The sequence below is a fragment of the Vulpes lagopus genome, chromosome 11 (assembly GCF_018345385.1).
Source record: "Vulpes lagopus strain Blue_001 chromosome 11, ASM1834538v1, whole genome shotgun sequence".
NCBI lineage: Eukaryota > Metazoa > Chordata > Mammalia > Carnivora > Canidae > Vulpes > Vulpes lagopus.
In genome coordinates this window covers 62,681,752-62,706,135 of record NC_054834.1, presented here as the reverse complement: position 1 = coordinate 62,706,135, position 24,384 = coordinate 62,681,752, and the positions used below count along the sequence as shown (strand labels likewise).

General features: G+C 46.4%; 1 protein-coding gene across 1 annotated transcript; it reads left to right on the top strand.

Moving 5' to 3' along the window:
• On the top strand, positions 1 to 24,372 carry ZDHHC5 (zinc finger DHHC-type palmitoyltransferase 5). Its single transcript, XM_041721834.1, has 12 exons — positions 1 to 301; positions 4,150 to 5,351; positions 13,642 to 13,763; positions 16,729 to 16,886; positions 17,637 to 17,809; positions 17,960 to 18,062; positions 19,348 to 19,439; positions 19,868 to 20,000; positions 20,582 to 20,705; positions 21,124 to 21,236; positions 21,714 to 22,573; positions 23,022 to 24,372. The coding sequence occupies exons 2-12, from the start codon at positions 5,248 to 5,250 to the stop codon at positions 23,185 to 23,187; spliced, it is 2,148 nt and encodes a 715-aa protein (XP_041577768.1). The 5' UTR covers positions 1 to 301; positions 4,150 to 5,247; the 3' UTR covers positions 23,188 to 24,372.
• Positions 24,373 to 24,384: the final 12 nt, after the last annotated feature.

Below are 24,384 nucleotides of genomic sequence, written 5' to 3'. Positions count from 1 at the left end.
GAGTGAGCGGGGGCGGGCGCGGCGGCGCGAGCCGCATGAATGAGAGAAACGTGCCCCGCGCGAGACGTCGCGCGCGTCCGGGACGGGGAGCCAATGGGAGCGCGGGGAGGGCTCGAGACCCGGCGCTGAGGGCAACGGCCGCGCGCCGGCTCGAAGGCGAGCGTCGCCAGGCGGGAGCGCGCGTAGCAGGGCGGGCGTGGAGCGTGCGGGGGCCGCGCGCGGCCTCTCAGAGGCCGGACGGCACTGCCGGGAGGCGGCGGCGGCGACGGCGACGGCGGCGGCGACGGGAACCGCGCCGGGGGTGAGTGCCGGGGACACCGGCCCCTGCGGAACCGGAAGTGCCGGGCCAGGGAGGTGGGAGGGGAGAGTGACCTCTAGGGAAGGGGGACCGAGGAGTGGGGACGTGGTTTGAGGCCCCGTTCCTGCCCCGGGGCCGGGTCATCCAGCTGCGGCGGGACCCGTGGGCCCCGGAAACGGACGACGAGTAGAGGCCGGGGCTCCGCGGCCGCCGGGGCTCGGCCCGGGACCTCCGCGCCTGGCGCCGGGCCGCCGCCCCTTCCGCCCCCGGGCTCTGCCGTCGCCCGCAGCCTCCGTGGGGGCCCTGCGGCCGCGGATTCCGCCGCCTCGGTCTCAGCCTGCCTCCCCCGTGCGGCGATTCCCTGCCCCAGCTCCCGGGTGGGGACGGGGTGCTGTTCCCCTTTCAGCTCCCCGCATTTCAGATCCCTTGCCCCCTTCTGCTGATACTTATTTTGGCTCAAGCCTTCACCCTGTTACCTGTTCTCTCCCACCCGTCCGCTGCCTCCCCTGCCCCCACCGGCTGGGCGCTCCGCGCTTTTAGTACTTTGTACTTTTTGCCAGCGGAGCTCGGATGCGTTTGCCAATATTTCACCTATAGGAATCCCTTCGTGGGACAGGGAGGTGGAAAGCGTTTTTAAAAACCACTTGGCCAAATGAAAACACGCTAATGAGAAGTAAGAAAGTGACTTAAAAGTTACAGAAAGAGGTGTAGGATCGGGTGTTATACCCTAGACCTTTTTTTTTTTTTTTTTTTTTTTTTGCGTTGGATTTTTCACTTCCTGGTTAATGCCATCTTGTTTAGGTTGGTCTTCTCTTCACATCCCTATCTTTTTATCCCAGTATTCCTTGTGCTCTATCAGATCTCTTCAGAATGCTCATTGTCACCCATTTTTAAATACCCACCTAATGCTTATAAGAACTGTATCGCCATGTACGTGGCTACTTGTGTATGCAATAACGCCCTTATTAAATTTCTGCTTGACTCCAGCCAACATCTTGACACGCGGATTATACTTTGTATTCAGATTTACTCTGTTGGGCTGTTACATTACTTATTTCCACAAATGTTGAGCTCCTGCTATGGGTGGTACTGCTGATTTCCATTCACACCTCTAAGGTACCTACTTGTATTAGACCTTAGTGCTGTATGTTTTCCAGTTTGTTCTCTATATATGTATTTCCATTCCATCGATTACTTTGTGCCTGAATATGTCCTACACATTCTTGTACACCTTTCTCCTGCTGGTCGGGATCCAGACTGCTGGCTGTGATGAACCATGCTCACCCTGCAGTCTCATCCCCACTGCCCAGACCACATTCTTCGGCTAAGACTTGGTGTGTCTTTATTATACCCAATACATTGTTCGGTTTTTGTCTTCTCCGTCCTAAAGTGTATTCCCTAAACACTTCAGATGTTGATTTCTTGGGTTTCTCAGTACCATACTCCCCAAACTGTATGGCCTTTTATGATCCTGCCTTACTATGGCAGTATTAGCCCATGTCATTTTCTTCCTGTCAGAAAGTATAATCTGAAATAACATATAGCGTCTAAATGGTATTATGCAGTCTAGGTAAAATCGAAGCAGTGCGGCTTTCCATCTTCTCTACTCTTAGGTTTTTTTTTTTTTTTTTTTTAATTTTTATTTATTTATGATAGTCACAGAGAGAGAGAGAGGCAGAGACACAGGCAGAGGGAGAAGCAGGCTCCATGCACCGGGAGCCTGACGTGGGATTCGATCCCGGGTCTCCAGGATCGCGCCCTGGGCCAAAGGCAGGCGCCAAACCGCTGCCACCCAGGGATCCCTACTCTTAGGGGTTTTGAGGGGAAAGTTTACTTTGATAGTACTGTCCACAAATCAAGAATTTCCTTCTCATTGTTCACAAAGTTACTTAGGCCCAAATTGAGCAGGTTGGGCTTTGATTCCTATAGAAACAGCGTTAAATCACAAAATCAGGGGCTAGAGGGGATTTATCTTTTTTTAGGCCTTTACAATTTCTTGTACTCTCTTGAGTGTTAACTCTATTCTAATATTGCCATTTGGCCCCCTGATACTCTGTTTAACATTTTTAGGAGAAAGGCATGCATCTTGAAAGAAGGTGCCTTTGCCTTCCATGCTACGGGAGAAAGTAATGAATTCCGGGGCACACTTGTATTTCACTAGCTGAACCTCCTGACCTATGGATTTCTGCCATTGATATTAAGAGAAATCCTGGATGGCTTGGGTCAAATAAACTTTTATTTTTAAACTCTAACTTGAGTAAAATTTTTGGTCTGCACATTGCGAGATGCAGTCATTGGGCAAGTAGTGTAGTGGATGAAAAAGTGGTAGAAAGGCTTTGTGTTGGCAAAGGGGCATGTGAACTCTGGTTCTTAACCTGACTGCTCAAGTGATTAAGTAGATTGGCCTCAGGCATTCTCTAGCCTTCAATTTGATGGAGTGGGGTAAGGGACTGTGTCACCAGATAATGTGAGTTAAGTGCTTTGAGATCACTAGATGAAACGCATCCTATAAAATCCAAAGTGCTGGTGTTATTTGGCTCCTACCATCAACAGAAATAATTGTTACTCTGAATCATATGGGGAGTGTGGGGGCTCAGTTGACTTCTGATAGGCCAATGTAGGAATACATTGTTGAATGGGGAAGAAAAGGACCAGCCCCTATGGTTGACTCAGTTTCTCAGAGAGAGCAGCTACCTTTAAGTTCAAGGACGTTTCTCAGCTAGGTCCTTTCATGGATTATTCCAGCAGACCCGAAACTCAGCTTCTGCCTCTTCAGGGTTATAACTAAAAAAGCATAGAGAGATAAGAGACCAAGACATACACAGAAGGGAAATGAGATATACTGTCCTAATTTTGAGGTTACTTTTTTCATTGTTGCAATAAATACTTTTTTGTTCAAAGAGAAGTATGTTTTCTAGGACTGTCCTTTTCTGTTGTGCTGTTGTTTGTTTTTAGGTTTTGATATTCATGGTATTTGTTACTGCCCATTTGTGTCAGGTATGATGCACCCCTTATAAGAGCTTGTTCTTGGGCAGCCCGGGTGGCTCAGCGGTTTAGCGCCGCCTTCACCCCAGGGCCTGATCCTGGAATCCCGGGATCGAGTCCCACGTCCGGCTCCCTGCATGGAGCCTGCTTTTCCCTCTGCCTGTGTCTCTGCCTCTCTCTCTGTCTCTCATGAATAAATAAATAAAATGTTTTAAAAAAAGAGCTTGTTCTTTGATGGCCTCAGGCTAGGTGAAGCCACGTTCTTCTCTTTCCAGTATGAACAGCACTTAGAAGGGTGAAGGATTCTGAATCCGTTGTACTCCCAATTCAGAATTCTTTTTTTTGTTTTAATTTTTTAAAAAGATTTTTATTTATTGGGGATCCCTGGGTGGCTCAGCGGTTTGGCACCTGCCTTTGGCCCAGAGCGCAATCCTGGAGTCCCGGGATTGAGTCGCGCCCCCTCCCCACCCCCACTCCCACCCCCGTCTGTCACGAATAAATAAATAAATCTTTAAACAATTATTTATTTGTTCATTCATTCATTCATTCATTCATGAGGCACAGAGAGAGAGAGAGAGAGAGAAGCAGAGACACAGGCAGAGGGAGGAGCAGGCTCCATGCAGGGAGCCCAATGCGTGACTCAATCCCGGGACTCCAGGGTCGCGCTCTGGGCCAAAGGCAGGCGCCAAACTGCTGAGCCACCAGAGCTGCCCCAGAATCCTTTCCTATGTGTACTTACGTGAAGTGTATGGCATAAAAAGGCATTTTTTTAAACAGAGTAGCCTGTGGGCTGTTGTCCTTGTGGTCTTAAGACATTCTCTGAAAGAATTTGTCTGATAGAGATATTTGTGTTTTTTCCCCCCCAGGTGAAGCACTGTAACCCAGTTGAATTCTGCATCTAGAAAGCCCAAGACTGAAGAAGAAAGATCAAAGACATTGACTAACCTGGAAACAGGGACCTCTTTGGAACTTTGCTTTCATCCACAGTACCCTTGTAGAACTATCCTTGAGTGGAGTTGATTTCTTCATCTTATTTTTGCGCATTGGGAAGAACATGGCTACAGGGATTTTACATTTCCCTTTAGTTTTGCATGAACTCGATTGGAAACGGAGCCCTTAAAGGGCTTGGGAATAACAAGAAGAGATTGAAGACAGGCTTGCTCCTATTCTCTCTCTCTCTCTTTGTTTTCCCTCCCCTTTGGAAGTAAAGGATTTACAACTGAACCTTGTAACAGCTGCTGCCCAGCTTTAGCCATCAAGAGAAAATAAATAAAATTAAACCACCATTGCCAGACAACAAGCCCTGAAGTCAAGGTGTGGGAGTGGTGGCATTGAGAAAACTGCCTCAAAGGGACAAGGACTGCAGTAAATACAGCTTCTCTTTAAAACTGGAGAGGGCCTCTGGTTCCCTTTTGGATTAAAATAGAAACACAGGGCGCACCTCTTTTCCGTGCAGCTCATACCTGGTGGAGTGTGGTAGTCGTGGAGGTGTTCGAGTGTCTCCTCCGAAGAACCTTTCCTTGCCTGACGTGTTCTCCCCTACCCTGACATTCTCCCTTTTGTGCCCTTCGAAGACTTGCCTCCATCCATGAGCTATTCCCTGATCTGTCTGCTGGCCCATGGTGTCCACCTGCATCCATTTGCATGTGTACAGCCTACTTTGTCTCCAGTTTTTAAACTGTACAAGTTGTGCTTCTTAATCTCTCCGTCTTGCCTTGTTCTGGGGAGGTGGTTATTCATCATTTGGAATCACCTTTCCCCCTCCCATGTGCTTTTCTTCATTTGAGACCTTTTGACCTTTGGTTTTCTTTGGGAGGGGGAAGGGTGATAATTTTAAATTTCTGTTTCCCTGGTTTCCTTCTGTATTCTTCTCCGGTGTTTCCCTCGTCCCATTTTCTTGTCTGTTCTGCCGCTGTGTGGGCCTGGGCTATGCGGCAGGGCAGACCTCCCATCAGAGCTCCAACATGCCCGCAGAGTCTGGAAAGAGATTCAAGCCCAGCAAGTATGTTCCGGTCTCAGCAGCCGCAATCTTCTTAGTGGGAGCCACGACCCTTTTCTTTGCCTTTACGTGAGTTTTTTCCCAGTGGTGGTATTGGGTGGGTTGGTGGGGGGGGGGGGGGTGTTGGTGGGGGTGGTGGTGGCGGCTCATGGGACTTGGAGGTATTTGACTCCTGAGTTTTGCTAGTTACTTGCCACGTGCCTGGGCGTCTTGATGTCTGATAGAGGCAACAGCAAATCTCAATGACATGGTAAGCAGAGGGAGAAAAGGCCTATCTTGTCTTGTTATAAATTTTACTGTACTGAATCCTCTCCCTTCCTTGGGAATTACAGATGTCTTTGTGTTTTCCTACCCAGCTCTCCATCATGAGATGATTGTGAACTAGGAAGGAAGTAGGAGGAAACCATCAGAGAGGCTTGAAGCAGCTTAAGCAATTGGTTCTGTGAGAGAACTAGACTAGAGGAGAGGTTTTTTAGATGGTAATGGCTTTTCCTCAGGATGTCTGAAGCTGAGCAGACTGGAGAATTGCAGAATTGATTTAGAAGATAGACCAAGGAGACAGCTGGGCTTTTCTTGTTGCTCAGATGGTTTTCTCTGCACTCTCATAGCCGAAGCCTGGACCAGTGAAGGCCACTGGGAAAGGGCAGGTTTTATTTAGGAAGAGTCCTGGCAGGCTCCCTTCACATCTCTTCCTGCTAAAGGCATGGCAGTAATTCCTCCCTGGTCCTGTTAGGAAAAGCAGTTGGCATTGAAAGGTTTCCTGCTTAGGATAGTCAGACTTTGTTCATCTGGAGAAGACTGATTTATCTTTCCTCTTCCCTCAGTATTTTAGCTGTTGACCACCTGGCCTACCTCTTCGCCGTTACCTGTTTATTTTATGAATTAACATGTAGCAGGCTTCTGAACCTTAAACTGTCGAGTCACCGAGTTAGTGTTCTAGTCATAGCTCTTGGAACAGAGCATGCTAGATTTTCTGGGGAGCTCACTTTGCTGTGATTTCAGGCTCACACCTAATTGTGAGGTGCTGTGTAGAGCAAGGGGAGGTTGCTGGGAAGAGGAAGTAAATGGATGAAAGTGGCAGGGAATATAAGCCGTTTGGACCCACTGAAGGTGAATGAAGCAGGAACTGCTGGGGAGGGGGCAGTTACTGTTATGGGGAGAAACCTAAGAACAGATATTACATCTGAGGAGAGGAGGAAACCCCTCTCCCTTACCCTCCTAAATTGAGCTGCACATGTCAGAAGGAATTCTAAAAGATTTGGATTGTTTGGCCAATAGAGTCAACAGAGTAATGATTTTTTCTGTTTAGTTTTTAAACAAGGGAAAAAATGGATCTCTTATCTTAGGTATGAACATCATCCTTCTTTTTACCTCTAGAGGGGAGAGGTCATGGATTCTTTGGCCCCAAGCTCTGCAGCCTGAGCATGCCTGTCGAGTCCCTTAAGGATCTAAAGCAGCCCTACTCTGCTATACTCTTCTTTATCTGACTTTCCCTTATAGTTTCTTTCTTTTTTTTTTTTTTTTTTTTAAGATTTTATTTATTTATTCATGAGACACACACACAGAGAGGCAGAGACACAGGCAGAGGGAGAAGCAGGCTCCATGCAGGGTGCCCGATGTGGGACTCAATCCCGGGACTCCAGGATCACAGCCTGGGCCGAAGGCAGATGCTAAACTGCTGAGCCACCCAGGGGATCCCCTCCCCGTATAGTTTCTTTCTCTTACTTAAATTCAGTGTGTTTAGTGTTCTGTCCTTCACATATTGACTATCAATAAGGAGATGTGAGTCTTTAGTCTTAGTCTTGTTTTGGTTTCTGCTATTGTGGTTTATAAATAGAATCAGCTTTTTTTTTTTTTTTTTAAGATTTTTTTTAATGTTTAATCTCTACACCCCATGTGGGGCTTGAACTCACGACCCTGAGATGGAGTCACATGATCCACTGACTGAGCCAGCCAGGTGCCCCTAGAATCAGTATTTTAACCAAGGGACATAAGGGATCTTCCATATATGGGATCTTCCCTGTCCCTGGGGGTTGAGGGTGCTGTGTCAGAAGGGTGTTGCAAGACCAGGTCGACACCCTTAGGCTGCTTGATTGAGGGGGACGGCCTGTTTTACTTCAAAACGCAAGGCCTTTGGGAAGCTAGGAAATCCAGGGGCTGACAGAGCCGGCTCTCTTCCATCCCATCTGTTCTTGAGATACGGCAGGCAGAGTCGTCGTTCCTATTTTGTTAATCTGAAGCCATTGAAGTGCTTGGCTGGTTATACCAGTTTTGCCACAAAGAGTTGTCCTGACATAGGCATTTTCTCCACTGATAGTTGAAGCTATTTAACCTACTTTGTCATTCCCTGGTGCCAGAAAAATAGGGGCCCCCCTTATTCCGTGGACTCTCAGCCCGAGGAAAAAGAATTTTGGAGGACAACAATGGACTTCGGAATTACTGCCTCTAATCCAAAGCTAGAAGAGACTTCATTCACAGCTAGAGTTTCCCCTGGCAGTTTCCGCAGGACCAGTTTCTGGGCTTTTTCCCTCCTAGGGGCTCCCCTACCCACTGCATGGAGACAAACGCCCTGTTTATCTCTTAGCTCTTGGTACCTGTGAAGTGCTCATCTTTTCTTTTCCAGCTGACCACAATAGTTACTCTCTAAGCGTATATCTGAGCTGAGCTGCCACTGTTGTCAGAAACTGTTCCCTCCCAGGTTATATCCCTTTGAGGTTCATTCCGTGGAGAAATCCCCATCTGCCACTCCTGTTTTTTTTTTTTTTAATTTTTATTTATTTATGATAGTCACACACAGATAGAGAGAGAGAGGTAGAGACACAGGCAGAGGGAGAAGCAGGCTCCATGCACCGGGAGCCCGACGTGGGACTCGATCCCTGGTCTCCAGGATCGCGCCCTGGGCCAAAGGCAGGCGCCAAACCTCTGAGCCACCCAGGGATCTCCCACTCCTGTTTAAAACTACATACAACCTAAAAAAGAATTTCTGGTTTCAAGTAGAGAGACAAGAGGAAGTCTCTCTTTGTTTTGTTTGTTTAAGATTTTATTTTTAAGTAATCACTACACCAAACGTGGGTTCTGAAGTTAGAACCCAGAACTCCAAGATTTCTTGAGTCATATACTTTACCGACTAAGCCAGCCAGGAGCCCCAGAGGAAGGCTCTCGTTGAACCAACTCCTGTTTGGGGCCTCAAATCTGTAACTATTCTGTCATCCTCCTGCTCTTTTCACCAGGCTATAACGGTCTGTTCTTACATCAGTCTTGAGTCCCAAGTGGGAATGACTTTGGGACCTAGAGGATTGGAAGTAGGAGGGAGAGTCCCGTTCAGGTGGCAGGCATAATTAGTGGAGGAATGTAAGCTTCGACTCATTAGGAACAATTTATCCTTGCTGTTTCCCAGGCAGGTAGGGAAAGCTGCAAGCAGAAATTATCAGCTGAGTTTGGTCACCAAAAGGTGATCTGCCGTAGAGAAGCTTGACTACAACAGTTGAGGCCCTGTCTCCAGAACCCTGATCCGTCCCATTCACTGAATTTGAGTACCGAAATGAAGGGGGAGAGTTACGGGGAATTCTGTTGGGGAAGGAAAGTGTCTGCTAAAGTAACCCTTCCCCTCCCATTTAGATCCTAGATGTTTTGTTTAAGATAGTGGGTTTGGATCCTTATTTGTCGTAGTTTAGTCCTCTTCTGTGATTGGCAGGGGTTGGGGGCAGTGCTAGGTAAGAGGAATCAGCACTTTTGGGGGTCAGGAGACTAATTTTGGTGAAGTCTGTTAACCTTTATGAATCTGTTCTTTGTAAAATGAGGGAGTTGACTGAGAGCACGGTGACCCTTTTTCCAATGAGATCGTATGTGGAACCCCAGTGTGTAAACATGAGAGGACCAGAGGCTGCTCTGGTTCAAGTGAGGTTGGTGTGTAGAGGCCCAGCCACTTGGTATCTCTTTGTCTCCGTGCGGACTCCAGAGTCTTTGTTAGAGCTCCCGGCAATGCCATTTGAAATAAATCACTTTATTGCCTTCCTAAAATTTCCTTGAGCCCTGAGTTAAATCAGCCAGTGTCTCATTGTGTGTCTATTTCTAAAGTTGGTAGGGAGGCATAGTGGTAAAATCTCTGCTGCAAGTGGTCCTGTATGAGAAGGTTAAAAGTCAGGGTTGTTCAGAAATCCATGATTGTCTTTCCAGTGTCCCATCCCTGAGAGAGCTTTTCTTCTCTTCAGTTTCTGCTTCTGGCTCCTCCCAACCCTTTTACCCACAGAGTTGGGCAACCTCAGTGCCTCTCCCTTTGGTCCTTTTTTTTCTTGACTGCAGAGGTGCTAGCACCTGATTTGAGTGGGAGCAGCCTCGTGATTTAGGGCATTAATTGAGCAGTGGATGTTCCTTTTACTTCCCACGTTGTTTTCTCATCCAGGAATAAGTGCCCAAGTCCTACATCTTGCACTCAGCTGCTTGAAAGTGCATAAGACACGACAAATCAAATATTTTAAGAGAAATTTACCCACCTAAGAGGGGAAGAATTGTTTTTGCATGGAATCTTGCGGATCCCCAGGGGCAGGAAGTGGGCTTTTCATTCCATCCTGGCCTCATCAACAAGGAATACTAGCTATAGAGTCAAAATATGTGCTATGCATGGGCGGAAAGCTTAGACTTATTCTTTAGGAGCTTAGCACCTCTGTTTTAAGTGTTCTTGAGTTTCTAGTACCTCACATAGGGGAAGTGGAATTAGGGATGATGTGGAACTGGAGTGATAATCAATGATGGTGATAGTAATGTGTTGGAGGGGGCGTGCCTTTGAACCGGTGAATGCTCAGTATTAAGCCAGCTGGTTTATTTATTTTTTTAAAGATTTATTTATTTATTTATTTATTTATAGAGAGAGAGGCAGGCAGAGACACAGGCAGAGGGAGAAGCAGGCTCCATGCAGGAAGCCTGACACGGGACTCGATCCCGGGTCCCCAGGATCACACCCTGGGCTGCAGGCAGCACTAAACTGCTGCGCCACTGGGGCTGCCCAAGCCAGCTGGTTTAAAGAGAATTTGAGGATCTTTTTAGATGTTCTCCCCCTCATTCTTCTATCTGTATTATGAAGCTAAAGTAACAAAATTGGAGAGTTTGCTGTAGATTACCTAAGGCTAGGTAGCGAAGTATTGATTGAGACAGGAGTAAGATCCAAAGTTTCATGACTCCTACTTTTTCTTACCAACAACTTAACCATTTTTAAAAGTTTATTTCTTTTTTAAAGTCATCTCCACGCCCAGCATGGGGCTTGAACTCACCAGCCTGAGATCAAGAGTTCATGCTTTTCCAACTGAGCCAGCCAGGTGCCCCAGGAGTGTGGGTATTGAAACCCACTCTCTGAAACGGGAGTGCTAGATGGGTGGGCAGAAGAACCTGTTCTTCCTGGGTTGGTATAGGTCTGGGAGTCTCATCAGTGAGTCAGCCAGCCTTCTGGGCTATAGCCACTCCCTGTGCTTTGGAGCTCTGTGATTATTGCCATAGGCTGAGGACCAGCCCTAACAGCTCCTCCTCAGCCCAGGCCTCATCTCCTTTCATCAAAGGCAACAGATTCAGACAGGCTACTTGGAGTGGTCACCTAGGAATTTGGCAAAGTACTAAAGCAACAGCAAGCCTCCCCTGGAGCCAAGTAGTAGAATATGGGATGTGGCAGGGACGGGCTCTGCTCCTTCATGTCTCTCCTTGGTGGGGTGTTCCCTTAGCTAGTATGAAGTCTAGAAGTAGTGGGTCCTAGATTTCAGTCAAGGGGCAGATGCTGCCTGGGAAATGGAGTTGTTTGCATCATTTCTATTTTTTTAAATATTTTATTCATGAGAGACAGGCAGAGACATAGGCAGAGGGAGAAGCAGGCTCCCTGCAGGGAGCCCGATGCGGGACTCATTCCCAGGACCCCAGGATCACTACCTGAGCCAAAGGCAGACTCTCAACCACTGAGCCAACGTGGTGCCCCATTTGCATCATTTCTAGATGCTGCTACCGTGAGGGTAGCTTTATTTTGACAACAGATTCTAGAACTGGATTGTAGGATTACAGACTTGAGCTGGGATGAGTCGATACCAAGAAGGTTACAGGAGTGGGGCTCCTGGCTCACTCAGTTGGTGAAACATGCAACTTTTGATCTCAGGGTCGAGCATTCAAGCCCCACGGTGGGTGTAGAGATTACTTTAAAATCTCGGGGTGGGGGAGATTGCAGGGGTGGCGTTCATTATACAAGGATGGGTGGGTGGCAGCCTACCCAAGAAGTTGGGTGATTTTCTTCATTTGGAAATGCAGAAACTGAAGGAAAAAATGGGGTCAGAAAGACTGCCATCTGGGCCTTCAAGGGGCTGACATCTCATTCTCTCATCTTAGTTCCCCTCAGGGATCGAGGAACCTTTAGTGTGTCAGAAGCTCAAGAGGCCATGGTAGCTACAGTCGTCAGTTCTAGGAATGAGGTTTTTAAATCATGGGCATCTCAGTGTTCTAAGGATTTAATTTCTTTTTCCCTTCTAATTATCTTCCCAGGCTGTAGGAGTCAAGTGAGTCACCCTTTCTCCTTTTCCCCTGGCGGAAATCGAAGCGACAGCTAAGTGCTAGGGAGGGGCTCTGACCTGGATGACTGGTTTTCAGTTTCTGTCCCTCCCTCCTAAGGAGCCTGGGAGGTTAGCCTCTGGGTGGGGCTGTATGAGGACTCTTCTTGCTTGTATTCTACCCCAAACCCTGCCAGAGTATGGGAACATCTTTTCTGAAGCAGATAACCCCCAGAGGCAGAGGCTTCTGTGGGAGGCGTGGATAGCGTAAAACTAGACCTGGGACTGAGGGTCTGTTTTCCTTTGAAATCAGTGCCTACCTCGCTTATTTTGTTTCCAATTACGAACTCACCTACCAAGGGAAGCAAAGAGTTAATTGATATTTACTATCTAAAAAGCCTGTGCAATAAATATTTACTTACTTTTTTTTTTTTTTTTAATGAGTGACTAAATAGAATTTGAATAAATAGATGGAGGTGGTAAAGACTCGTGAGATGCTTTATGACGGTCGGTCTTGTCTCTTACTAGTTTATTTTTTTAATTTTTTTTTTCTTACTAGTTTATATCTGATTAAGGAGCTCAATTCCTGTGAATTGTCCTGAATCACTTGTTCAGGGCTGTGCTTTTTGTTTTGATGGAGACAGATCTCTCTCAACAGAATCCAGGACTACTGTGGATTCATTTTCCAGACTCATTTGTTGTGTTATTCTCCTGGCCACTTCTTTCTTTCTTTCAATGAACTCTTCCTTTACTACTGGCTGGTTTAGATAAAGGGGACAAGGACAGATGTTGTCCTCATTCTGGAGATTAAGTTCTCAGCCACAAAGCAGATTAGGGCATTTAGCCACTGTCTTGTAGGAGGAAGTTCTTCGTGAGCTGAGATAGGAGAGCGGGCATTTGATAGTACCAACAAAGTGACCAGCACGTCAGGTGTTTTGAAACTTCCAGCTCCCAGGAAATCAGAAAGAAAAGAGTTCTTATAGCATTCCCACTTAGACTTATAACTTGAGAGAAACTGAGCTTAATCCTCGACTAGAACACCCCCTGCTTTTTTGGGGGGAGGGGGGTCAGAGAAAAGTTACCTAAAGCATATCTTGATTTGGACCCTGTGGAATATTGAATATGTTTGGCCAGTTTCTTTTTTCCTGTAGGATTTAGGGCTGATTTGATTTGCTCCCTCCTATTTTCCTCTCTGCTACTCGTCTGCCTCATTTATAGACCTCAAGAGATCTAGTTCTGTGTCTTGATATTCATACATATCAGTGTGTGGGCCTCCTGTCCGCCTTGAGAACCAGCTTTTTGTTGAATAAAAACTCCCAGGAATATCTGATGCAGTGAAGAAATTTTAGGCAGTGGAGAGTGGTTGAAAGCCAGCTGGAAAGAGGGAAGGGGAGCCAGAGAGGCAGGTGGTATCCCATGCTCTGCGCCAGTGTACAGGTCAGTGGGGCATGGCCGAGATCCAGCAGCCTCGGGCTGTGCAAGAGAGGGGAATGTAGCTGGCGTCAATTACACACTCAGTCCCTAGCTCTTATGCCTGGCTAAAAAGAGATAAGGACAGATTCTAAAATGTGGAAAGAGCCACAGGGGAAGAATGAATCTGAAGAACACAGACCTCAGTACAAGGGGTTATGGTAGGAGAGATTCTGAGTCTCGTACCTTGATCTAAAATGAGCATTTCTGTGGGCAAACTAGACCCAATTGTTGGGAAGGATGAAGATCATTTGAGACAGCAGAGATGAAATACACGTAATTTATAGGTATGGGGACTGAAACTTTCAGATTTTTATATGGTCGGTGTCCCAAATGTTAGGGGCAGCCTCTCATTTTCTTTGTTATCTGTGCAGCTGTCCAGGACTAAGCCTCTGTGTGTCACCTGCAGTGCCCATCTACAATGCGATTGTTTTTCTCTTTGTGCTGGCCAACTTCAGCATGGCCACCTTCATGGACCCAGGGATTTTCCCTCGAGGTAAGAGCTCCCTCTCCTCTCTTGGACACTCCTCAACTACCTTTCAAATATAATGGTTTTTGGACATACGCATTTAATCCTGGGCCTTAGGACTCTGGGGGTTGTCGGATATGTCTGTAGTCTGATGATGAAAAGCAGGTCAGAGTCTTCCAGAATAGGTGTCATAACTTCTAGTCCTCTTAATTCACTTTGGGTCAACTTTTTGATTTTCAGTTGCTCATTGAGCAGAGATTCATTTTGAGCATATGGGTTGGGCAAAGATAATCTAAGATGAATTAGACAGTTATAATAGTGTGGTGTGAACTGTAGTGGAGGCATGAACGAGGTTCTGTGAGACCATATAAAAGGGTGTGCTTATATCTGCCCCCATTAAATTGGGGAAATGCTGCAAGGAGGACACAGGAAAGACTTCGAGTGGAGGATGGTAGGGAAGCACATTCTAGGCCGAGGAAGCAGTACATGCCACTAGTGCTGAGCTCAGTGGGGTGGAAGATAAAGCTCCTGGTCGGGCCAGAAGGAGTAGGAGGTAAACAGCCAAATTGTGGAAGACTTTATGTACTAAATTAAATAGATTACATTTCTTCCTTTGGACAGCAAGAGATCTTTAACTGGAGGAATCACAGGATCAGATTTCCTTTACAAAAATCATTCTTGTAAGAATGTACAGATACCTTTTGGGAAGCTATTGCAATAATGTAAACCAGATGAGAACTTGAATTCAAGGCTGGATTTTAGAGATTTTTTTTTTTCAGTAGACTCAACAGATTTCTTCACGACCATATGTTTATTGGGGGAGAACGAGAGAGTGAAGGGATTGTTTTGGGTAATCTCAAGGCGCCTAATTGGGAAATAAGTTGGATGCTGATTTTTAGAAACCAAGATAGGGGTTACAGGAATGTTGAACAGGTTTGGAGGGAAGATAGCCTGTTAGACACGCTGAACTTGAGGTAGTGTGGATCATTCAGGTACAGTTGCCCAGTGACCATCAGGAGTCAGACTCAGAGACCTTGGACTCAGAGGCTTCAGCCATGTGGTGTTTGAAGCAACAGGAGTAAGATTGTCTAGGGAAAGTAGAAGATGAGGAAAGAACCAAGGTCAGATCTGACCAGCATTGGCTGAAGAGTTACCTGCTAGAGGGAGGACGTACATTCCCTTGCATGTCGGAGGGGTTAAGCTTGCAGAAGAAGCAAACTGTTCTAGCAGAAGAGGTGAGGGTCAGAACTGTCCTTAGAGGTAGAGAGAAGTTGATAAGGGTTGTTGCTGATAACTAGTATTTCTCTCAAACGTGAAGGTAACTTCTAAGAGTGAGGTGTGGATAGGGATGGCAACTTTGGAGAAATGAGGTTTTCCTGAGATCATTGTATTCACAAAGCCTGTATCACTGTGCTTTATTTGTAACTTCTTTTTTTTTTTTTAATTAATTAATTTTATTTGTGGCTTCTGTCTCAAAGATTAGTTGAACCAAAGGAACGTGGAGTCCCTCAAGCCAAGGAGGGCTATTTTATTTATTTATTTTTTTCAAGGAGGGCTATTTTAATGAGCTTTTAATGTTTATATATTAAATATTTATTGATCTATATTGAAGGCATTACTGTGGTCATTTGGGATAATTTTTTTAAAGTTCCTTGTTTTCAAATAGCTCAGTCTATAAAGAAAGGGAAGACATTTATATGACTAACTATCCTATGCTGGGCTAAGTTGTAAGAGTAAAGAACCATATAGAAGAGAAAGTGCTCACTTCTGGTAGATAGTGGTGTGGAGAGATCAGAAATTTTATTTTATTTTTTTTATTTTATTTTTTTTTTTTTTAAATTTTTTATGATAGTCACAGAGAGAGAGAGAGAGAGAGAGAGAGGCAGAGACACAGGCGGAGGGAGAAGCAGGCTCCATGCACCGGGAGCCTGATGTGGGATTCGATCCCGGGTCTCCAGGATCGCGCCCCGGGCCAAAGGCAGGCGCCAAACCGCTGCGCCACCCAGGGATCCCGAGATCAGAAATTTTAAAATAAGTAGCACTGTAATTTTTTTCCTTTAAAAGAAAACTTTTTTTTTTTTTTAAATCCCTGAAGATTTTATTTATTTATTCATGAGAGAGAGAGAGAGAGAGAGAGAGAGAGGCAGAGACACAGGCAGAGGGAGAAGCAGGCTCCCTGCAAGGAGCCCAATATGGGACTCGATTCCAGGACCCTGGGATCACACCCTGAGCCAAAAGACGTTCAACCACTGAGCAACCCAGACGTTCTAAAAATAAAATTTGTACACTGTAGTTGAGAAGGCAAATAGTGCCCTTTAAGTTTTGAAGTAGGATCATGAATTTTTGATAATTGAAATAGAAAGGGCATGCAGTTAAGGAGAACATCTTGAGCCAGCAAACAACACTGAAATATATAGGGAATTAATAGAGTTGGGGAAGATCCTCTCCTAGGGAAGGGGTTTGTGCATGGAAGGAAAGGTTGCTGTTAGTTCTTCTCTTGGATTGCTATAGTTTTTGTGTACTTGTAGATGTTGAACTATTATGCAAGCTCATTATATATGTGCTTTGATATGTAAATTATTTCTTTAAAAATACATTCATAGTATATAAAACCAAGTGTCAGCATACCCGTATCAGAGCTATCTCTGAGTCATATTCTCTTGAACCTCATTGCCAGTGTGTTCCCATAGTGTTGTTGTATGTAGAGCTGATCTCACAGTATTAGTTACTAGTTCCTGTTCTCTCTTCCCCAGTAGACTGAATTCCTCGAAGGCAGTAGCTTTATTTATTTTATTTTATTTTATTTTATTTTATTTTATTTTATTTTATTTTATTTTATTTTATTTATTTTATTTTATTTTATTTTATTTTAATTATTTATTTTTTAATTTTTTTAAGTGGCTGTATTGCTGTATTTTAAATATCACTGCATCCTTTGTGCCTAGTACAGGTCTGGCATAGTTGTATTTTAATTGAGTTTTCCTCGCTACAGCTGAGGAGGATGAAGACAAGGAAGATGACTTCCGAGCTCCCCTTTATAAAACAGTGGAGATTAAGGGCATCCAGGTACGCATGAAGTGGTGTGCCACCTGCCGTTTCTACCGTCCTCCTCGATGTTCCCACTGCAGTGTCTGTGACAACTGTGTGGAGGTAAGAACCCCAACTAGGGGAGTCATGCATGCATAATCTGGGTAATCTTCCTATCCATTGAATAAGAATTGAATGCTCTGTGTTCTGGGCCTTGGGTACAGTATACCCTTGGCTGACTATCTGGACTGTGTTCTAGCTCTGTCCATGAGTATTAACATCAATGATGTAAACATGAGAAGTAGAGCATAAATATTCTTCTGTTATAGGAGGGACTCTAAGTGAGAATAGGCTTTCCCAACTCTAGCCTTCCTGACTCATCTTTCTGGTGATTTGTCCTGGACTTGTTGTGTTGTCTCTTGCATCCTCTATATCGTGCTGTTGCATTCAGATCTTGCAGCTTTATTTCTCTCCCTGCTTGTTCTTCTGCATCCTCTTTTATTTTGTAACCCTTTTTCCTCAATCAGTTTTTACTTAGCTGTAAGCAGTTGCCTGCCAGGCTTTCCTTCTAGGCCTCTTTTTCTCATGAATCTTGATGTTTTGCAAAGCCTCTGATATTCGTCCCTTTCAGAGTTCCTTAGTTATATTGGATAAACTCTGAGAGGGGGCCTTGGCCTTTGATCAGCCTCTAGAAGGTCTTCCCTTGCAAGATTAAAGTGCCTGAGTCTGTTGTTAATTTGGAACTAAACGGTGAACATGATTGCTTATTACTGAAAACATCCCTTCAGTTCTGACATTTGGTCCCCTTCTTGACACAAGTGATGCAGGGCTGTGGTCGAAGGATGCTTCTCTTTGTTTCTCTTTTGCCCGTAGGAGTTTGATCATCACTGCCCGTGGGTGAACAACTGTATCGGTCGCCGGAACTACCGCTATTTCTTCCTCTTCCTCCTCTCTCTGACAGCGCACATCATGGGTGTGTTTGGCTTTGGCCTCCTTTATGTCCTCTACCACATGGAGGAACTCTCAGGGGTCCGCACGGCTGTCACGTATCCTTCTGTGGGTTGTGGATTTGGGAGTGGGGAGGAGGAGGAAAGTCGAGCGCTGTGGTAGCAGAGGGTCAAAGGGAAGGTGGCTCTTGTAGGGGACGGGGATGGTGAGATCATGCTGCTCTGTTCTCCTTGATTCTTTGGCTTTAGAATGGCAGTGATGTGTGTGGCTGGCTTATTCTTCATCCCTGTAGCTGGCCTCACGGGATTTCATGTGGTGCTGGTGGCTAGGGGCCGCACAACCAATGAACAGGTATGGGGAGAAGTGATGGAGGACCCCTGTAGCTCTGGGCATGCGAATTTTCGCCCTCTGATGAGTGTAGTGGAGTGCTTCCACAGATGGATGCCTGATGAATACTTTTCTTTTTTTCTTTTCTTTTCTTTCTTTTTTTTAAAGATTTTACTCATTTATTCATGAGAGACACAGAGAGAGAGAATCAAAGACACAGGCAGAGGGAGAAGCAGGCTCCATGCAGGGAACCTGACGTGGGACTCAATCCTGGGTCTCCCGAATCAGGCCCTGGGCTGAAGGTGGCGTTAAACTGCTGAGCAACCCGGGCTGCCCCTGATGAACAATTTTCATGATGAAGTATCCGTGCTTCTTATGAAAGCACGAGAACAGAACCATTTCTTAGTTAATGGACATTTGCAGAATGCTCACTGTATACTGGATGGTTTGAGCTCCAAGTGTCTAGAAACAATAGTAGACCTGGGCCAGCCCTCAGAAAACTCATAGAGCCACTTAAAGGGAAAGGCTTATTTTTGTGCTTATAATAAAGCTGACCTTACCTGCTTCCTATTATGTGTATCATCTTAGTTTTAAATATTGAGAGAGGGGATCCCTGGGTGGCGCAGCGGTTTGGTGCCTGCCTTTGGCCCAGGGCACGATCCGGAAGACCCGGGATCGAATCCCACATCGGGTTCCCGGTGCATGGAGCCTGCTTCTCCCTCTGCCTCTGCCTCTCTCACTCTCTCTCTCTCTGTGACTATCATAAATAAATAAATAAATAAATAATAAATAAATAAATAAATAAATAAATAAATAAATAAATAATAAAATAAATAAATAAAAGCAGGCTCCACACAGAGAGCCTGTTGTGGGACTTGATCCCAGGACTCCAGGATCACACCCTGAGCTGAAGGCAGGCACTAAACTGCTAAGCCGGGATCCCTGGGTGGCGCAGCGGTTTGGCGCCTGCCTTTGGCCCAGGGCGCGATCCTGGAGACCCGGGATCGAGTCCCACGTCGGGCTCCCCCCGGTGCATGGAGCCTGCTTCTCCGTCTGCCTATGTCTCTGCCTCTCTCTCTATCTCTCTCTCTCTCTCTATCATAAAATAAATAAATAAACAAACAAACAAACTGCTGAGCCACCCAGGGATCCCAACGACCATAAGCTTCTTGAAGATGGAGTTGTGTTTTACTCATTTTTGTATTTCCCAAATAGTGGGTGCACAATAATTGGTTATCAATTTGTGTTTTGGCCTTTGGAGGTCAAGGTCCATCATCTGACTGATGTGGCTCGTTTTTCCTTCTTCTAGGTTACGGGTAAATTCCGAGGCGGTGTGAACCCCTTCACCAATGGCTGCTGTAACAATGTCAGCCGTGTGCTCTGCAGTTCTCCAGCACCCAGGTACACCCAGCCCATTGGTCGGGTGTTCACTTTGGGTCAAAATATTGGTCTTTGTGCTTGTTCTAGTATGCATGGGGGGCGGGGGTTGGATGGGAGACTGCTGTTTAGGGAGGGTTCTTAAAGACCGGAAAGTGCCTGTAAGGGAGAGCTATGGTATCCTTTAGTGGACCCCCTGAATTCACTTAGTATTCTTCAGGTCTTATGGTTACTCTCCTTTGAGAGTTGATTTACCCTAGAGTGGCTTGAGCTAGGGATCTGCCTTGTCTTGGTGCAGTTCTTCAGGGAATCTAAGAAATCAGTTCAGTGATGAGCTTTCCATGGTCTTGGTCGGACTGTTCTTGTATCTGTAAAAATGCTTTACACAAGATAGGCAGCCACTAGATATTTTAGAATGAATGAAGGAAAGCCCTCTCACTCTTGACACTCAGGTATTTGGGGAGACCAAAGAAAGAGAAGACAATTGTCATCAGACCTCCCTTCCTCCGACCAGAAGTGTCAGATGGGCAGATAACTGTGAAGATCATGGACAATGGCATCCAGGGAGAGCTGAGGAGAAGCAAGGTGAGGAATGTAGGGAAGTAAAGGAGGTAACTTGGGGACTTTCACAGCAAAGGGATGGAAACTTGCTTTCAGTTGACATTGCCCTTACGGTGTTTCTCAATTTCTGATAACTTGTGTTAAAAATTACTTAAGTGTAGGGGTGCCTGGCTGGCTGAGTTGGTAGAGTGTACGACTCCTGACCACGGGGTTGTGAGTTGGAAGTCCTGTGTTTAGTGTGGAGTTACTTTAAAAAATTTTATTTTAATTGCTTAAGTCCGTATCTTCTTTTTTCCGTTAGATTGTAGGTCCACTGACAGTAGAAGCTGAGTCCGTTCATTTTCATGTCTTCACAGGATTTAATATAGCAGCTTGCAGATGATAGGAGCTCAACAAATTGTTGGTGGAAATGAACAAATAAGTGACAGGATTAAACCCTTGTTGAAAACTTTCATCTGTTGTCATCCCCTGAATGGCTCTCTTATCTTCTAGCCCCAGTTTAGAAATACATAATTGTTGCCCCAGCATCCCTCTCACAGCAGTTTAATACTTTCAGTTGTCCTTACCCCGAGTTCTCCAAATCTGATTTTCCCTCATTTACTCAGTCTAAGGGGAGCTTGGAGGTCACAGAGAGCCAGTCTGCAGATGCTGAACCTCCACCTCCTCCAAAGCCAGACCTAAGCCGTTACACAGGGCTACGGACGCACCTCACCCTGGCTGCTAATGAGGGTAAGAGCAGTGGCAGGAGCAAGATTCCTGTGTGCTGTGGAGAAGACAGGCAGGCAGGGCTTGGGAGGTGCTCCTCACAGTGTGCCTGAGAATACCCAGCAGGTGGGCTGTGAGCCACTTTGGACAGCTGGGGGGAGGGCACTTAGCTAGTGGCAGTGGAGTGGACTTTTGTGGGGAGGGAACTATCAGTGTTTAGATAGACCAGCAAACATCCTAGATGTGTTTGGCACATTTTCTCACTCTGAGTTCTGGGCCTGTATGAGTCTGTAGTCTTGACTGCAGCCAAATCATGTTCCTGGGACCTTTCTCTTGCTGGTGTATCTGTTCCTACCTTGTTGTCCCTCTGCATTTTAAGGAACTCTGCCCAGATTAAGAGAACAGCTTATAAAGTGGTGTCTCCGGGCCTTTTTTCCTGCAGATAGCAGCCTCCTGGGCAAGGACAGCCCTCCCACACCTACCATGTACAAGTATCGGCCGGGCTACAGTAGCAGCAGTACATCAGCTGCCATGCCTCATTCCTCCAGCGCCAAGGTACTGAGCACTCTATAGGAAGGAGGGTTGTGATGTGTGTCAGCTGTTCTGGGAAAAAGAATATCGGAGAAGGGAAGGAAGAGGCAAAGGGAAGGGGCAAAAAACCAAAGACATTTTACTGACTGTTGGCATTAATGGGATTGAATCTCCTTGACAGTGCGTCCTTCATCAGAGGGGGTAACGTAGCATACTAGGCAAAAGCACTGATCACAGCATCATAACTGAGTTCAAAACCCATCATGGGCGAGTTAATTAACCTCTTTAAGCCTCCTTTTTTGCATTCTAAAGTGAGATACTATTTGTTCCAACTTGTGGGTTTGCTTTAGGTGTTGAATAAGAGAATGAATGCATGTGAGAGTTCTAAGCATATTGGCGGCACATGCCAAATACCGGTTTTGACTGAGTGCTTGGGCTCTGGGGCCCAGCATCTGTCACAAGAGGAGGAGCACTAAGAACATGCTTTATTTTCTCCCTCAGTTGAGTCGTGGGGACAGCTTGAAGGAGCCAACCTCAATTGCAGAGAGCAGCCGCCATCCCAGCTACCGCTCAGAGCCCAGCTTGGAGCCAGAGAGTTTTCGTTCTCCCACCTTTGGCAAAAGCTTTCACTTCGATCCATTATCCAGTGGCTCACGCTCCTCCAGCCTCAAGTCAGCCCAGGGCACTGGCTTTGAGTTGGGCCAGTTGCAATCCATTCGTTCAGAGGGCACAACCTCCACCTCCTATAAGAGCCTGGCCAACCAGACACGCAATGGAAGCCTATCTTATGACAGCCTGCTTACTCCTTCAGACAGCCCTGATTTTGAGTCAGTGCAGGCAGGGCCTGAGCCAGACCCACCTTTAGGCTACACCTCTCCCTTCCTGTCAGCCCGGCTGGCCCAGCAACGGGAAGCCGAGAGGCACCCACGTTTGGTGCCAACCGGCCCAACACACCGAGAGCCCTCACCAGTCCGGTACGACAATCTGTCGCGCCATATTGTGGCCTCCCTCCAGGAACGAGAGAAGCTGCTACGCCAGTCACCCCCACTCCCAGGCCGTGAGGAAGAACCAGGCTTGGGGGACTCAGGCATTCAGTCAACACCGGGCTCAGGCCATGCCCCTCGTACTAGTTCCTCCTCAGATGATTCAAAGAGATCGCCCTTGGTCAAGACTCCACTGGGACGCCCAGCTGCCCCCCGTTTTGGCAAGCCAGATGGGCTAAGGGGCCGGGGACTAGGTTCCCCTGAACCAGGCCCAACTGCCCCGTACCTGGGCCGATCTATGTCTTACAGCAGCCAAAAAGCCCCAGCTGGTGTCTCTGAGGCAGAGGAAGTAGCCTTGCAGCCATTACTGACACCCAAGTAAGTATGTATGTCCATCCTGAAACTCAGTGGACTTAAAATTAGCATAGGGTCCTACAGAAGATAGCATGACTTCCCTTGGGTGCACATGGACTCAGAGGTGGCTGCTTGTAGATAAGCTCCTTTCACTCACTCCAGCTGCCTTCCTGGCTATTCCTGTTAAGAGCCTAAAGATTCATACTTTTGTCTTAATCCTGTCTTCCCAAAATGTATGTATTTTCCTGAGAGTCTGTATTTAAGATAGCTGCTGTTGCAGAGAAGGAATAAAGAGCGGAGATAGGGCATCAGGTTTGTTTTAAGCAGGGCAGTGAAATAGGTGGGAATGTTTGGGTAAGAAAGTATATATGTAGAAAAAAAAAAAGTATGTCAGTTTGTTCTCATAACCTTTAAAACTGTCCCTTTTCTGTTTGTGTCCCACTTCCTGACGCCTATCTCTTTCTCTTCCTAGAGATGAAGTACAGCTCAAGACCGCCTACAGCAAATCAAATGGGCAGCCCAAGAGTATAGGCTCAGCTTCCCCTGGCCCAGGCCAGCAACCTCTCAGCAGCCCCACAAGGGGCGGAGTCAAGAAGGTGTCAGGGGTGGGTGGTACCACCTATGAGATTTCCGTGTGAGCCTTCGGCACCTCCCTTCCCCCCACGCCTCTGCGCCTACACCAAAGGGCCCCAGGTGGCCACCTTCCTTTCCTCAAGGGGCTCCCTTCCCCTGCATGGACATTTTTTTAAACCACCGATTCCAAGAGGATGAGGAGCGTTTCATAAAATGCAGCGGGGTTGGGGAGTCGGAGAGTTGGGGCCCTGAGACTGGGGTAGCAACCCCCTTCACCTTTTAAGACCTTCCCCCTCCTTAACCCCTGGACCAGACTCAGTGGACATTTGTGCAATTGCTCGCTCTGGAGGGAACCAGATCATTTTTAAACCAGAAATAATTTTTTTTATTATTGTTACGGATTCTATTTTTTTCCTCTCTGCGTTACCAGGTGTGTGTGTACATATATATATATATATATATATATATACATATATATATATTATAAATATCAAAGAAATTCTATATCTATCCTGGGATGGGAAAATGAGGGAGGGATATGTAGAAGGAGGGGTATCTTACTCTTCCCATTCCGCAGACCAGCAGGAAAGCAGCGGGGACATCCATCAAAGTCTTCCTTTTCCCAGTGGTTCCCTCTCTTTTGTCCCAGTTACCAACTGAGGAAAGTGTACCCCCTGGTGTGGGTGCGTAGTGATCAGGAAAGAAAGCTCCAGAGAGGCGAGTCTGGGGTCTTGGTCAGAGGAGGGAAGGACTTGGAGAGGAGAGTTAGTTTTCTAGGTTCATTGGCACTTAGCTTCCCCAAGAAAGGGGTCACAGCCCCATGACTTCAGTGGTGGTGGGGAGATCAGGAAGAGAGCTTGGCTGAGCTCCAGAAACAATATTGGATAACCTCCCCCTTCTTGGGGGAGAGGGATTAGGGTGGGCCTCTCTAGTCCCCTCAGAGCCTTCCCCCAACTCACATGGTTCACATTATTTTTAAATCCAAGGCCGGGAGAGATGAATCCAAAAAGCAATATTTTTCATCACATGCCAAAAACGGGATAGAGAGAAGGAGTGGCAGGCCTAGGCCCCTCCAATTGTCCCTTGGGGGTTACCCCTCAGCCCACCTCAGTATGGTGCTGGGTAGTGGGGGTACCTGGGTTCTAACCTCTAAATAGGGGAGACCCCAGCCTCTAGACAGAGGCCCTTTTATTTTTTATTCTGATTAGCCATTTTAAACCAACAAGGAATAAAAAGAAATCCTGATCTAACCAGCTCCCCCG

Excerpts from the sequence above, each read along its gene's own strand:
- ZDHHC5 (XM_041721834.1), top strand. The coding sequence starts at position 5,248 with ATGCCCGCAGAGTCTGGAAAGAGATTCAAGCCCAGCAAGTATGTTCCG. Across the intron at positions 16,887-17,636 it reads TCTGTGACAACTGTGTGGAG|GAGTTTGATCATCACTGCCC; the intron begins GTAAGAACCCCA and ends TTTTGCCCGTAG. Across the intron at positions 20,706-21,123 it reads CACCCTGGCTGCTAATGAGG|ATAGCAGCCTCCTGGGCAAG; the intron begins GTAAGAGCAGTG and ends TTTTTCCTGCAG.